A 15,186-nucleotide genomic window follows, 5' to 3' on the forward strand; every position below is an offset into this window, starting at 1 on the left:
CCTCCTCGGCACTTCTTTCTCATCCGCCTCGCCCTGCCTTTTCGTGTCGTGCCGTTCGCCCTCCATTCGGTGACTTCCATGGCTGTCCGCCTCCTTTTGGGTGGCACTCTCGATACCGTTGCGTCAACCTCGACGTCGCTGTCGCCCTCCCCGTCCCCGTCGTCGCCCAGGCCTCGGTTCGCGTCATTGGTAGCGTTTCCGTTGCCCCCTCGTGCTCCGCCGTCGTCGCCCTCTCTGCTCGGGCCGTTCGCGATTTCGCTCCTCCTGCGTGTCGCCCCTCCGTCTCCTCCCCTGCCTTCGTCGTCATCGTCGCTGTCGCGAAAGCCCTCCGGTCCCTCGATTCCCTCGTCTATCCCTTCCGCTGCGTCGTCCCAGTTTATATCCTCATCCTCTGTGCGTGTTTTCGTTCCCTCCCCTTCTCCATCGTTGTCGCCTCCGGAAGCCGCTTCGTCGGCACCTGGACGTGTCGCGATGAAGTGCCAAAAAGTAGTATTTGCGGCTATTGCTCCAAACTTCGGGAGAGAAGGCCTACATATTATGACTGCATCCATGAGCCTAGTGCATGAGAGCTGTGGATGAGAGCTCCATGATGGAGTGTGCTCCCATGAGCCTAGTGCATGAGCCTAGTGCATTAGAGCGGCACATGTACATGAGAGGTGTGCTCCATGTCCATGTCCATGTCCATGTCCATGTTGTCTGTATACGTGTGCTCGGCGCGTGAACCGTTGATCTCGAGTGTGGGGGACTGGGTGTCTGAGACACGTTCGGTCGCATCTAAATCCGAGGCTTCACGTCCACCACCTGATAGGACATGCCAGATGCGGACACCGTCTCGGTGCGGCCGGTTGGCTGCAGATACGTCAGCGGTGGGAACAGATACTCCGCCTCGTTTGGAAACGCGGACAAAAAGGACACGTTGGGACCGCGGTCGTAAAAGGAGTCGGTGATCAGCCGCAGCAGCACGTGGTCGGAGGTCATCGTGCGGCTCGCCGAGTAGCGCAATGCCACGCTCAGGTCAGACGTCGTCGACATGGGGGCGAGCTCCGTGCCGCCGTCGGCCATGAAGCTGTCGGGTGCGGCCACGTCCTTCATCCCGCGATAGAGGAGGAGCTGCGAGCTGGCGCTCTCACGGCTGACCTCGGCCTCCACCGAGCGGAGCTTCGTCAGGGCGTCCCTTAGCAGCGCCACCGTCGCGGGCAGCGGGTGGGGCTCCCCCCGCTCGTACCGCGCCCAGTCTCGGAGGGGGTTGTTGATCGACTCGTAGGCGGCGGTGGTGTACAGTCGCAGAGCGACGACGTGCGCCTGCTCGAGGTTGGCAAGCCGCGAGTGCTGGTGCGCCACGAAGTCACGAAGGAGCATGCCGCGTCTCGTCGCGCCGTCGCACACGGTGCGGGACTCCAGTACCGTGCCGTTCTCGTCGCAGTCGCGTTTGAGGCCGCCCTGAAAGGTGAGGTCGCTCGAGCCCGCCTCGGCGTAGAGGACGTAAGCGAGGCACTCCTTGTCGACATCCGTTCCGGCGAGGCTCACCTCGCTCACGATGGCCGCCGTCCCGTCGATCCGGCCCTGATGCACGATGTTGTCAGGCACACGCATGAAGGCCTCGACGCCTAGCGCCGCCTGGGCGGGGCGGCCGAACACGAGCTCGCGCGGTGCCGAGGCGAAGCGGTCGTAGGAGTCGAGGATGTTCGTCAACGTCACCTCCTCGGCATTGAAGCGCCCAGACATGCATTTGAACACCTCCGTTATCTCCGTCTCCATGCGATGCAGCTCATCCTTGGGCGTTACGTTGGCTGGGCGTTTGCGACGTAGTGCGAAGCATAAGCACAGCACCAGGACGACGCACGCCCCCAAAACGCACGCCCCGATGATCACTAGGAGATCGTTCTCGCCTTCCACTTCAACCAACTCTTCAAACGGCGGCTCGGTCTCTCCAAAGTTGTAGATCACGCCGCTGCTCTCGCGAGATCCGCCCTCCCAGACCCACTCGCCGTTGGTGAATTGCGCTACCTGCTTCCCGGAGAAGCCGCCCTGGTCGAGCAGGTTGAACAGCTGCACATTCGCACTGCTCCGGTCGCCCTTCTCGTCGAACTCAACACGCCCCGAAAGGCCATCAAACGACAGGCTCTGCTTGGCCTCCCAGAACCGCGTGCCAAATGACGCCGGCAACGGGCCCATCGGAGCCACTTGGCACGACAGCAGCCCTGCAGCTATGACAGCATCGTAAGCAAAGGTGCCACCCTCGCGCAGCACTGCACTCGTGTTTGGATTGACGGTTCTGAAAAAGTCGTCGCGAATCTGCCAGTCGGCGTGCAGGAACGGGTTGAAGTCTCCGGGCTTAAGCTCCGCCCAGCGGTTGTTGGCAAAATGGGCCCACTGTGGGCTGTTGTCGGTCGCACCGACCGCCTTGATTTGCAGGCTCCCGTGCAGCGCGGCCTTCGCCTGCTCGCTCAAATAGGGAAAGACGACATCGGCGGGCGCAGAGCCAGTGAAGACCCAAGAGGTGCCTGGTCGGAGCAGGCCAGTCTCCAGCGCAGACTCTGCAATGCGGCCCAGGTTCACGGCGCTCAAAGTAACAACTAGCACTGCCTTGGCACCGCTGCTGCTCAGACTCTCCACGGCGTCCCGGATCGACTCTTCGCGGATCGAACCATCTTCGGAGAACTCTTTGCTGACGAACGTCAAGCCGAGGCTCTCGCAGGCGGTCCTCGTCGCTACCTCGTAGGCGCGGCCTCCCGCGTTCTGCATGTACAGTACGGCTACGGTCGAGAGCCGAAGCTCGTGCTTCCAAAAGGAGCAGAGGGCCGAAGCGGGCGCAAGTTGCGAGGGTATGGTCCTCATAAAGCGAGGGTAGAGGACGGTGTCGGACAGATCGGTCGAATGTGAGTAGTACGAAATCTGCGGAATGTCGAGAGCACCGGTGATGACCGCAGTGGTGGCGGAGACGTCGCTACGAGCGGGGCCGATGACCACGTTTGTGCCAGCAGACAGGTCTCCAAGCGCGAGGATCGACGTGCCAGCTGAGCCGCCGCTGTCGAGCAGCCGGAACTGAAGCTGCTTGTCGCACCCAGCCAAGGACCCAAGCACGGGTAGAGCAGTAGCGTCCCGCGAGTTGAAGTCCGTAACTGCCGTCAGGGCGGCCGCAACGACCGCCTGCATTCGCTTTGGCAACCAACACGTGTCATCGACAAACGAGTCGCCGGCGCAAGTCTCGGCGGATGTGGAGCGCCCGTAAGATTGCCAGGAGAGGATTGCGAGGCTCACGTTTGTGGAAGCGAGAGCCGGCAGCAGCAGCGACAGCATTGAAGGCTGCCAGGGCCGGCCGGCGTACGACGAAAGGCAGCCGCCAGCCAGGAAAAGCAGCCGCCCTCGGCAAGGCACGAAGTGGGACGCCGATGAAGACACGCTGCTTTATGTTTTTCTTTATTTTTACTCTTTAGATCAGCTGCCCCGCGCTGCTGCTGGGGGGTGCTGGCATCTCTGTACCGACAGCAGCTGTAAGTAAGTACGGTTAGCGTTCCAGTGGCGAGAATTTTCTACTTCTTTTGCTGCTGCTGCTGCTGCTGCTGTTGCAGCTGTTGTTGCGGCTGCTGATGCTACTGCTGCAGCTGCCCACTGCCAGCGCTAGATACGACTTCCCCCGCTGCCGCAGCCCGCCTGCCCGCCAGCCCACCCGCCCGCCCGCCCGCCCGCCCACTCAGCACTCTCCCATCACCTAGCACCTGATATATAGGCGCTCGAGACCTCCTCTCGCGGCCTACTCGCTGCCTCGAGGGAGGAGGGGAAGACGTCGAGCGGGCGCCACTGCGCTCGCCGACCTGAGGCCCCTCCCCGAAAGGGCAAGTATTAGACCCATGAAATCCGAGACCCCTCCCCACCGCCCCGACCCCCCCACCCCCTTGCTCCCCTCCCCCCCCTCGGGAGGGCCGAACTGAGGCGCCCGTGGGGACCCCACAATTCCCTTCCCCCCTCGGAGGGGGCCGGACGGAGGCGTACCCCGTGGGCCCCGCTCTTTCCCTCGCATAGCGGCCACTCTTCGGATCGCTGGTCGAGCGACCCGGGGGATGCCCCGCGCGCCTGACCCAGGCGCGAGAAACGAATCTGCGAGGCGAGGCCGCTCACGCGGCCCGATGGGGAGGAGGGGAAGACGTAGGGCGTGCTTGCGCGCCTTTCCGAGGCCCCTCCAACCCACCCGCGCTAGGTCTCGGGGGACGAAGGGGTCACACCCGACGACCTCGGGAACTAGCCGGGGCAGTCGGAGAAGGGGCAACTCCGTGCACTGACGGTCGGCCGTCAGAAAACACGCCTCCGTGGCTCGGGTTACACCAATCCTCGCTACCCAACGCGGCCAAAGGATTTCCCCCTGGAGACCCTCGAAATGGTGGACCCCAAAACCAGGGGTTTCCCGGGGGTACCCTCTTATTGCCACCGGGGGGGGGTGAACCCAACCCCCTGGGGGGTACCGTTAAAACCCGACCCAATTTGGAAGGGGGCGCCGCCCCCAAAAAGGCGGGAAACCTGGGTCCAATCCCCTTTGCTGCTGGGGGGGTGGGGACCCCCCCCCCCCCCCAGCAGCAGCGTTTTGCTGCTGGGGGGGTCAGACCTCAGACGTCAGACCCCCCCCCCCCCTCTACTGTGCTGCATGAATGCTTGCCCAGGTGTGAACAACACCTCGTGACCACGGCGCCGCAGGCGCCTGTTGATGGGTCCAGGTGATAGCCATGGATATGGGCAATGCATACGCCTAGTTGGACCTCAGATCGCCCGACCGCGTCCCGGTGCTCTGTGGTCGGATTTGTGACGCCGCCGCACCGCGCCGCGGCCGGGGGCCCTCCGGAGGCCAAGGATGGCCGTGGCGGACCGGGACGAGCTCTGGGAGGTAGAGTGTCAGTGTATATATTGTAGAGGCCAACCTTGTGCACAATATATCTCAGTCTAGCTAAGCCAGGGGAGGCGATACCGCGGCCGTACAGCAGCTTGATGGTGCTTCGCCGGCGTGCGTCCCGGAGCGGTCCCGGTTGGGCGGTCCGAAGGAGAAAACTCAGGACAACGCCGACACCGCTCTGATTCGACTTTTTACTTCAAACAAAGACGGCGGCACGTGCCGCGCCGTGGCGCGTGCCGCGCGTGCATCGGAGAAGGGCAGTTCGTCGTGTTCACGCCGGGATGGTGTCCTGAGTAACCTGGGCAACCATTCAGGGCGACGAGTAGCAGCAGGGAAGACTTTAGATGTGCAGGGGGGGTACCGAGCAATGTGCGGCCGCTCCCGAGTGTCTCCGTCGAGAAAACAATAAGTCGCGTCGTTTTATCGACCCGGTGGTTACTGAGGAAAGATCGACGAGATCAATGCGCGATGCAGGCATGGGATGGTGAAGCGTGGCACCTGAGACCCGGTTTCAGAGCTCGCGCCCACTAGCCGCGAGTGAGAAATAAAACTCGAGCATCGGCCCGGCCCCGGACTCATGTCCACACTCGGACGCGCTACTCGGACGGCTGGATTACGCGCAACTTGTCGGCGATGAAATCGTGCATATGCTGCGGCAGCGACTCGGCAAGCAGACGGTGGGGTATATCTCGGCGGCGATCGATGCGTGTGCGGTGGGGCCACATCAGCACCGCACAAACCTGAGCGAAGAGACAAGGGAACTGCGAGCAGTGCGAGTTGCACCGCCGGCTTCGGGTGGTCTTCAATGATATGGAAGACGCAAAGAGACGGAGCAACGAGCGCGAGCCAAAGACAGTCCTCTCAGAGTCCTCTCCTCCCCGGACACTTCTTATCACACACACGGGGGTGCGGCAGGCCGCTGCGGAAGGTATCAGTTCCAAATAGTGAGATTTACCGCATACCGGCGGCCGGCGGAGAATAGTGGATCCGGGGGCGCCCGCCGTTCGAAGAGCCCGGCCGCGGGTTTCGAGCCCCCCCCCCCCCCACCCACCCACCCACCCACAAGGCCGCCCATCAAAGGGACTAACTAGCGCGGGGGCTTAGTTCAGCGAGAGGTCGGGGCGTCTGACTCTCTATGCTTTGCGCACCTGCTGCGCGCGCGTTCTTTTCTCTCTTTTTCACAGTGTAATTGGACTCGGGGTGTTCGACCCCCACGACGTCGACCGGGGCTAAAAGAAGAAGATATTTTAAACGCAACCGCGAGAGTCACAACAGAGCGGCGGTCACGACGTTTATAAAACTCAGTCACTTTCACAAAGTGAAGCACGAATGACGAAATGGAGCGAGACTGAACTGGTGATGTTCTTCAGATACTCAAAAAGAGACATGAGAGGGAGTCTCTGGCGCCGGCTTGCACGGCTTCTCTCCTACTCTCGGTCTAAATCTCGCACATATCGACCGCAAGGCGGAGGCATAGATCTACTGCGAGGCAAAGATGATGGCGGCAGCGGTGTCTGCAGCAGCCTCCCTACTGTTGTTCGCGTTTCGAACAAAAGTGGGTGCACGCTACGCGCAGATCTGCCTAGATGCCGAGGTGGGAGGCCCAGTACGGCGTGAGGAAGACGCCGTCGGGGTCGTAGGCCTCCCGGACCGCCTCAAAGCGTCGGAAGGCATCGCCGTAGGGCCGGGTGAGGTCGTTGAGGCCATCGGCACCGGCTCCCTGCCCCGGCGGCTTGAATTTGCCCCAGTGGAGCCGGTAGCCGATGCCCTGCTCGCGCAGCAGGTTCCAAAACTGGGGAAAGAAGGTTGCGACCGGATCCGCCTCGTTGCGCCCAAACCAGAAGATGTCGATGCGCAGGACGTTCTCATCCCCGGTGGCGGGGTTGAGCCAGAACGTATCGCCCCGCCGCGCCGCGTAGATCTCGATGCAGTAGGCCCCCGTAGCCTCGTAGGCGCTGGAGTACGAGCCATCTCCGCGGAGGTGCTCCTTGAGGACCGCGATGGTCTTCTCCAACTCTCCCCCTTCCGCCGAATAGGGAATCCAAATCTCGGTGAACCAGGTGGGCAGGATGAGGTCGTCAATTTGGTTGTCCATGGGGAGACCGCGGTACCAGCTGTCGGCGAAGAAGGGCTTGCCGTTTATATCGTTGACGCCGTCGGGGATGAATTTCCCCAGGACGGGGCCGATGATGTAGGGAGCGAGCTTGTCGAGGAGCCAGCTCAGGCCGGCCAGGGCCTCGCTGTTGATGGCGCCAGCCAAAAGGTCGTCGAGCACGGTCGCCACCCGCTCGAAGAGCTGGGTGTGCCAATCCTCGCCCACCAGCTTCTCCGCGTCGTGGCCGAGCTTCTCCAGCCATCCCTTGTGGTCGTCGGTGGCGGTGAGGGCGCCCTTCATCTCGTCGCGAAGGGCCGCTTCCGCCACGTCGACCTTCGCGAGGGCATCCCGCAGCCCCTTAACCACCGACCCCTGCGGATCCCGCTTCTTCACCACCTGGAGGTAGTCGTCGATGGCATCGGCCTGGCCCACGTTGCCCAGGAGCGTGTACAGGAGCGAAGCCCCCACCTGGTCGAGAGGCTTCATCTCGACGTAGGGGTAGGCCTCAAAGTCGTCGGCCGGGGCCTCTGCCGTCGCCTGCCAGACGACGAGGCGCTCGAACCCCTTTTGGGGCCACCACATGAGGCGCGTGTAGCGGTCCTCCTCGAAGAAGGTGCGCAGGGCCGGGCGGGGCTTCCCCTCAGGCCCCGGGGTACCCGTGGAAAAGAAGTCCACGTCGGGGTGGGACGCCGCGGAGGCGGTTAGCTCGGTGCCGCGAATGTTGAAGCGGTCGATGGTGTTGATGGTGACTTCGGTGAGGATCCCGCACAGCCCCATGCCCACCCCGGCGGCGTGAAAGAGGTCGTCCCCCAGCCCCACGTCGTGGACGTCCCCCTTGCCGTCGACGATGCGGAGACGCTCTACGTAGTCGAGGAGCGAATACTGGGTCGTCCCCCCGGACGAGCCGGTGGAGAGAAACCCGGCCACCGTCTGATGGCTGATGCCCCCGAGGTCCGGCAGGGCCCGGCCTTGCTGGTCGAGAAAGTAGCAGAGGCTCTCTTCCCACGAGAAGGGGCGAGTGAGGTTTTGGGCGCTCGGGGCGAGGGCCGCATCGGTGGTGATGGGCTCGAAGTGGGGCAGGCGGGGCGAGACGCCGAGGTTGCTCCCGGCTTGGGCTCGGACCCGCGTCCCGTCCATGGCGAGCTCGCGCATGTTGTCGAAGACGATGAGCCAATCCCCCTCGCCGGTCTGCGCGAAGCCCGCGGGGACCACCGCATCCCAAACCGAGTGCCCCGAGCCCACGACGCGCACCTTCTTCCCCTCGGCGCGGGCCTGGCGAACGATCCCCTGCACCTCCATCTCGCTCTGCGGATGCCAGACGTTGACGTCCGGGAGGCCTTTGGGAACCACGGGGTCGGGGTCCTCGCGCGCCGAAAAGGCATTCTTGACGAAGTCGCCAATCTGGCGAGCGGGCGGGAGAGGGAGGGGATGGGCACGCGGGAGGGGGCGCAGGGAGGGGCTTCGGGGGCGGCGCGGCTGGGTCGGCAGGCCGGGCGGCGGCTGTGGCGGGCAGTGGTGGTGAGGGTGGCGGCGGGGGCGGGCCTTTGCGAAGATGTTTTTGTCTTCTTCGGTCGGCAGCTCCGCGACGGTTGACGCCTCCGGCTCAGCCTCGGCGACGGGAGCCTCGGCCTCTTCCTCGGTTGGCGCGGGCTCCGCCTCCGCCTCGGGCGACGGCTTCTCCGTTGCCACCGGCTCCTCCTCCACCGGCTCCTCAGGCACCGCGCTCGGCTTCGGCTCCTCTGGCTCGACGACCGTCTTCTCGGCCTTTTTTGAGCCGCAATTTCCCATGGCTTGTGGTGGTGGAGGTGACGGCTGCGGGGAGACGAGAAGGGTGTGAGCGGCGCCGCAGCCGAGAGGGGCACGGGGGTAGGGAGGATGGCCAGTACACGCCTACTTTCGAGTGTTTTGGATCTGCGAGGGCGCAGGCGGCGGCGGGAGAGCGTCAGCAGCATAAAATGGGATGAGGGTGGGCGCGTTCGCGGCTCCTCGAATGCAACGGCCGCAGCTGCGAGCATAGCCGGTGCGGCTGGAGAGGCGCAGCCGCTCGCGGGAAGAGCGTGGGCGCGTCGCATGGCGGGGGTGGTGCGGATGCGGCGCGATTTCCGTTAAGAGCAGGTGTCGCGGGGGTATTGGGCGCGCAGCTCGCGGCGGCCTTCGGTGGCGTGATGCGGCGGGGCTAGCGCGAGAGGGAGCGGAAGATGCATGAAAACCTTGATGGAGGAGTCAGGCAAAACGCCGTCAGAGGGAGTGGCTGATGACTCCATTCAAAATTCTTTTTTAATGCCAGTGCGCGCCCAGTCCCGTAATGAGGGTCCAGCTGGGTGGTGTAATTACTTATTTATTAGTTAGTGATCAGGATAATAATTATTAATTATTAATCATCGAGCGGCGGCGCGGCGCGGCGGCGGGCGGCGCGGCGGGGTGGCGCGGCGGCGGGCGACGCGGAGCGGGGCGGCGCGACCATCAGCAGACGCCCAGGCCTTTGGCTGCTGGAGCTCGGCAATGGCCGCGCCGACCTCGACTCAAGGGGCTGCCTTCCACGCGTCGCTGCTCAGGCCGGGGGAGGGCGGGAGACCTCCCGTTCCTCGCGGAACGGGAGCAGGCCCCTCCTTGCCCGGTCTGCGAAGCAGGGCGGTGGTCGTGCCATCCGCTTCACAACGACCACGCCGCAATGGTCGCCGGCGCGCGACACGTTTCCGTTGGCGGGACTGTCCTGGTCGAGAGTGTGTGCCGCCGAGGCGGGACCACTCGGGGACAGTGCTGACGGGACGCGGCTTGGGAGACGACTCCCGCGAAAGCACGGCTGGCATCCGTGGCGTGGGGCTCGCCTCCGAAAAGTCGGGCATGGCTCTCCCCGCAACTCTCTTGCTAACACGCGCGCCCCGCCGAAACTGTGGTGGGCGCGCTGCGGCCGCACGTCTACCTCCGTCATAGTGCCACGACGTGCGGCCTAGATTTAGCACACGCGCCTCAGCTTGCATACACTCATACATTGGAATGTCATCGCCTGTGAGTGCGAGAAGGGCTAGCCGCAGGCAGCTAGCCCATGAGGAGCGCGTCCATAGACACCTCACTAGACCCCACATACGGTCTCGTCCGTGCCTCGCAGGCCGGTGAGATTGCTAGAGGTGGAGCAAGCTGCTCTAGCCTCACATATCACTTCCTGTCGTCTGTTGTTTGAGTTGTGCCCTTGTTTGTGCCCTTGGCACCGTGGAGTGCTGGGGGGGGCGACAGGGAGGATGTGGCCCTGAGTTATGTGTACGCCGACTCAGGGTGTGTGGCAGCCAGCTGGCTGTGTGTCTTGTGAGCCTGTTTGTGTCTGTGTGTCGCTCGTGCGTGTCGTCATCATCTGTCTAGCGTCCACCCATACCGCGTTGGTGTCCAGTCCGAGCCTGGCTGTTCTTCACCTTACTACCTACCTACCTACCTAGTCCCGTGCACAGTGTTGTGCGATCCCTCCAATTCTTTTCAAGTGTGTGCTGTCATAGACAAACCGAAGAACTTGGAGCACTTGGAGTGCAGTCATCAACCTCACATCCAGGGCCGGGGAGCTGAGGAGCGCACCCAGCGGGCCGCGGCTACGTACACGTACATGTTTGCCTTTGGGGAGGGAAGCGGGGGCGGCTTCGGTAAAGACCTCGGCGAGTCGCCATCTCTTTCTCTCGCCCGCGCTGCAATCCCTTGGGTGCGTCTCTCGCGCGAGATCGCGGCGCCAGCACACTCGCATGGTGGGAGCGGAGAGGGAGCGGCGGGTTGCGCGAGCAAGAGGCGTCGCGCCGCTGGGGGACCGAGTGAATAGGAAACGAGGATTTCCCATTGTGTCCCCTTCGCGTGCGTGACACTGCACTTGGCGCCGAGCGCCCGCGGCTCAGACCTTGTGCAGGCCTACCTTCATTGGGCGCACCGGTCCGGACCGATGGCGCTCGGTGTGGAGCAAGCAAGACCCCCCCCCCCCCCCCCTATGATGTATCTTATTCCGGGCACCGGGGCCGGTGTGCGGGGAGCGGACCTTAACGACCGCCCAGAAGCTTTCTGAGCGAACCAATCGGGCCAGGATCATCAGCATAGGTCCCCTCCACAACATCGTGGGCGTTTGAGCGGTATTTGAGGAGCACCGCGACTCTCAAGTTCGGCCGGGTGGTCTGCAGACCCCCCCCCCCCCCCCGGAGCAGCAGAGGCTCCGTGGGGTCGCAGAGTCGACGCTGGGAGTCGCACTCGTCAAGCCATCGCAGCACCACGCGGTCCGCACGTACCGCCTACATCCTCTTCACCGCTGAGAAGGCGCAGATCGACCGCCGGGCCGCGTAGTCGTCGTTAAGGAGCGGTTTTTGGAGCCGTACGAAGAGGTCCCAGACGGGCGAACATGCGATTTTTCGACGAGACCACACGCAATGTGGTATCTGCTTTTTGATAAAAACGGGCCGCCTAGAGCAGCATCACTAGTACAACACGCAACCACACTGAGAGCTCCACACTAGCCGGTATAGGCGAGTTCCGGCGGCCTCACCGTCTCCACCGCGCCATTCTGTGTTGTGTCATTTTCTCTATGGCTCTGTGATGTGTGATGCCCGTTGCGTGCGTGCGACCTCGGCCAGCGGGGGTTTGAGCGAGAAATCGGCTCATTACCGCTGAAAAATATAGTGATATAAAGCGAAATTTTGCGGCGCCTCCGGCGCCGCATTGACGGAGAAAAGGCCCCCCTCTCGGGCTGGTGGCCGCGAGGAGGGGACTTTGCAAGTTGCCCCTGGGAGTGTAGGCTTTACTGTGTAGTCAGCCGTGCAGACCGGCCCGGTTACAGATTGACCGGCGGGCGCTGCAAGGCATACACTAGATACACTAGAGGCGACAGTGCTACCCAACCTCACGTACGCTAATCAACGGGTACAAGTCGTTGCGTCCGCGCATACGTGACCACGCCACTCCCCAGCACTCTGCAGACAGCACAGGGCGGAGAGCTGCTAGGTGGGGCCAGCGTGAGTGGTCTGATTCGAGAGGGCGCAGTGCGGGGCCTAGGGCGGGAGATGGCTACAACGCATCAACTCTCGTTTGCCTCTCTCTGTTGTACGTCCGCGCTCCGGCGTCCGTCCGACTATCGCGCGTTAATGTCTTCCCCGGTGTATAGACCTTGTCCGGTTGCGGATCTCGTTTCTCTGTAGACGACCCTCACTCGCTGCTGCCGCAGCGTCGTGTGCCGTGTCAATGCCTTGCCGCAGGCTCGAATACTCCGCGGCGATGATGCCCAGCACGTCATCGGGCAGCTCCGCCAGTCGTTCCATCGGCAGTTCCGTATCGCATGCTAACTCACCAGAGGGCGGGATCCAGCGAAACTCGTTCGGCAGCGAAACTCGTTCGGCAGCGACCCTTCGTACGGGCCTTGGCTGCAGCTTTCGCAGTTGCCTGCCTCCGCCGTTTCGCCTGCCTGACGGCGAAGGCGGCTCCGACACGACGTAGTGCAGGGTGCGGCCGCCGACAGTCGAGCTATGGCGGGTAGCTGGAACTGATCGCTTCGGGCGTACGCTGACCGGACCTCCCCTGGCAGCTGGGCGGCCGTCCCAGGTCCCACGGCCAGGCTCTCTCCACTTGGAGCGCGATCCCCTCTGGTTGAAGCGCTTTCCTTCAACCTCCACGAAGCCTGGCAACTCGTCGGGGCTTTCGTCATGTGGCAGCGCCGCGGCCATGCTGGTGGCGCCGAAGCTCTGCTGGCGGACGACGGGCTTGTCCATTCGGCCGATTCACAGCCTTGTTATTGAGAATTCTTAAAATACAAGCCTCTCTCACAGCACACTGGCACGAAAATACCTCCCATGGCGCTGTGCGCTGGCCTGTGAGAGGTTGAGGTGCGAGCCCTGGAGGCCCTGGGGATGGGGGGGGACTACCCGCGGGCTTAGAAGGCCCGCGCGCAGGGGGGTGGGGCATTGAGACCGGTCATGAATGAGTGCGCGACACGCATGTTGCGAGCAGCGTTGTTGATGTTTTGCGCATCGCCACTGACGGCGGCGCGCATTCACACGGTGCGACAATAACTTAAAATGTACGGTTTAAAATGTACCGACCAGCTCATCATATGATGTGCGCGCCTTTAAGCAGCCGAACAGCCACAGTAGAAGCAACACACGTGTGCCGCGCGACCCTCGTCCACGCACAGTCAGAACGGGTCAGCACACGTACAACAAGAAAGAATCACTGTGACAGTCGTGATTTCTTGTTGGTTAATAATAAAAATCTCACACGTACCACACGCCTATGATCAGCACCCACTCGCGCGAAACAGACACCACTCTGTCGTGTGAATCGTGCGTGTGCGAGAGCCTTTTGTGAGTGAGTGTGAGTGACAGACACACACAGAGCCTTTCGTTATGAAATTCTTTTTGGTGAGCCGGTGTGTCCGCGCCAGTCCGCGCCCTTGTCGTGCCAGTGTGCTGTGAGAGAGGCTACTTTTAAGAATGAGGGTTTGATTGATTGATGGGAAGGCGAAACACAGAAAGAAAAGAAAGAAAGAAAACAGACAACCCAAGGGAGGGATGGGAGGACGGCACGCCGCCACCAAGGCGAAACACAGTCCGAGCAACGTTGCCTCTTCAGAATTCTTTTTGCGACGGCCGGGCGTTTCATAGTTCTGTTCGCCCGCTTGCTGCCGCTGGATCAGTTCCTGCTTCGGCTCGGGCCTGGCTCGATGAGCAAGCTCGGCGAGTGCCCGACCGGCGAGGCGACAAAGATCGATGGCAACTTTGTGATTGGTGTTTGCATGTCGGTCGTGGCGGATGTGGTGCGCACCCCGCAGTACCCACCTGCGCTGCCACTGCCCGCGATACTTCGAGCCTGGCACGACGCACGCGCCGCACCCGTCAGGTGGTCGCCGTCGCGCTCGCCATCACCAAGCTGGCGCACAACCGAAACTGGGACGCCGTGGAGAAGCGCGGCCGGAAGCCGTACACAAAGCTGCCGCTCTGGTGGCTCGGAATCACGCTCACCGCCGGCGGCGAGCTCGGCAACCTCTTCGCGTACGGCTTCGCGCCCGCCGCCGTCGTCGCGCCCGTCGGGTCGGTCGGAGTGCTGTGAGCCGCGCCGCCGCCACCGCCCGCTCACCACCCGCCCGCCCGCCCGCCACTTCGCTCCAGCTCCCTCCCAGCGCCGCCGCATATACACACATATACAGGACCTGCCGCTCGGCAAACACCGCCCTCTCCCGCCCCACGGGCCGCCAGTCAAGCCTTACACACGTCCTAGCACGGACGACGGGGCACACGCACACACGCGGAGCACTCACACGGGGGCACGCGAGGCGGACTGTGCGGTTCCAGGAGAGGGCTACTTAGCGGGTTCGAGCCGTCACACATTGGCTGCCGGGGTGTGCCGAGGGGGGGCTGGGTGGGCGGTAGGCCGTCATTGCCCGGCGCTGCTTGCAGCGCTCTGGGTGGTAGTGGCGGCGCTCCAAGAGTGGTGCTCTTGGGAAGAGGCTCCTCCTTTCCGCTCCCCCCCCCCGGCAAGGCGCGAGACACACCCACGGCTAGCAGTCACACCAATGCTGCAGAAGTCAGCATCGTCGCGGGCCTGCTCTTAGCGGGCAGCGACACCTCCGCGGCAGGTGCAACGCCTTCCTGGCCACCTGGCTGCTCAAGGAGCCCCTCCGCAGGAGAGATCTTCTCGGGATGGCTTTCATCGTTGCGGGCGTCGTGCTGCTCGTGCTCTCGGCTGCTCGGAGCCTTCTCGGAGCCTTCTCGGAGCCTTCCTAGGCGTCGTGCTGCTCGTGCTCTCGGCTGCTCGGAACCTTCTCGGAGCCTTCTCGGAGCCCTCCTAGGCGTCGTGCTGCTCGTGCTCGGCGTGCCACAGACGGTCGTCAAGCTGACCGACGAGGTGGTCGTCTCGGAGGTGCTCCCCAGATCTCCCCAGATCTCCCCGCATCTCCCCACATCTCCCCAGATCTCCCCGCATCTCCCCACACCTCCCCACATCTCCCCACACCTCCCCACACCTCCCCGCATCTCCCCGCATCTCCCCGCATCTCCCCACATCTCCCCAGATCTCCCCGCATCTCCCCAGACCTCCCCAGATCTCCCCGCATCTCCCCACATCTCCCCACATCTCCCCACATCTCCCCACATCTCGCGTGCTGACCGACGATGTGTGCCGTCTCGCAGGTGCTCCCCAGCCCGAGCTGCTGGGCGTACCTGTCCGGCCTCCTCCTGGCCGTCATCGCGCTGCTGTGCGG

General features: G+C 63.3%; 1 protein-coding gene across 1 annotated transcript; it reads right to left on the reverse strand.

Annotated features, from left to right (window-relative positions):
* Window positions 1–6,464: 6,464 nt before the first annotated feature.
* On the reverse strand, window positions 6,465–8,765 carry EMIHUDRAFT_217198 (hypothetical protein; the record flags this gene model as incomplete). The annotated part of the gene is made up of 2 exons (XM_005761249.1): window positions 6,465–8,360; window positions 8,565–8,765. The coding sequence occupies 2 exons, from the start codon at window positions 8,763–8,765 to the stop codon at window positions 6,465–6,467; spliced, it is 2,097 nt and encodes a 698-aa protein (XP_005761306.1).
* Between the last annotated feature and the right edge of the window lie 6,421 nt (window positions 8,766–15,186).

Source organism: Emiliania huxleyi, assembly GCF_000372725.1.
Source record: "Emiliania huxleyi CCMP1516 unplaced genomic scaffold EMIHUscaffold_72, whole genome shotgun sequence".
Taxonomy (NCBI): Eukaryota; Haptophyta; order Isochrysidales; family Noelaerhabdaceae; genus Emiliania; species Emiliania huxleyi.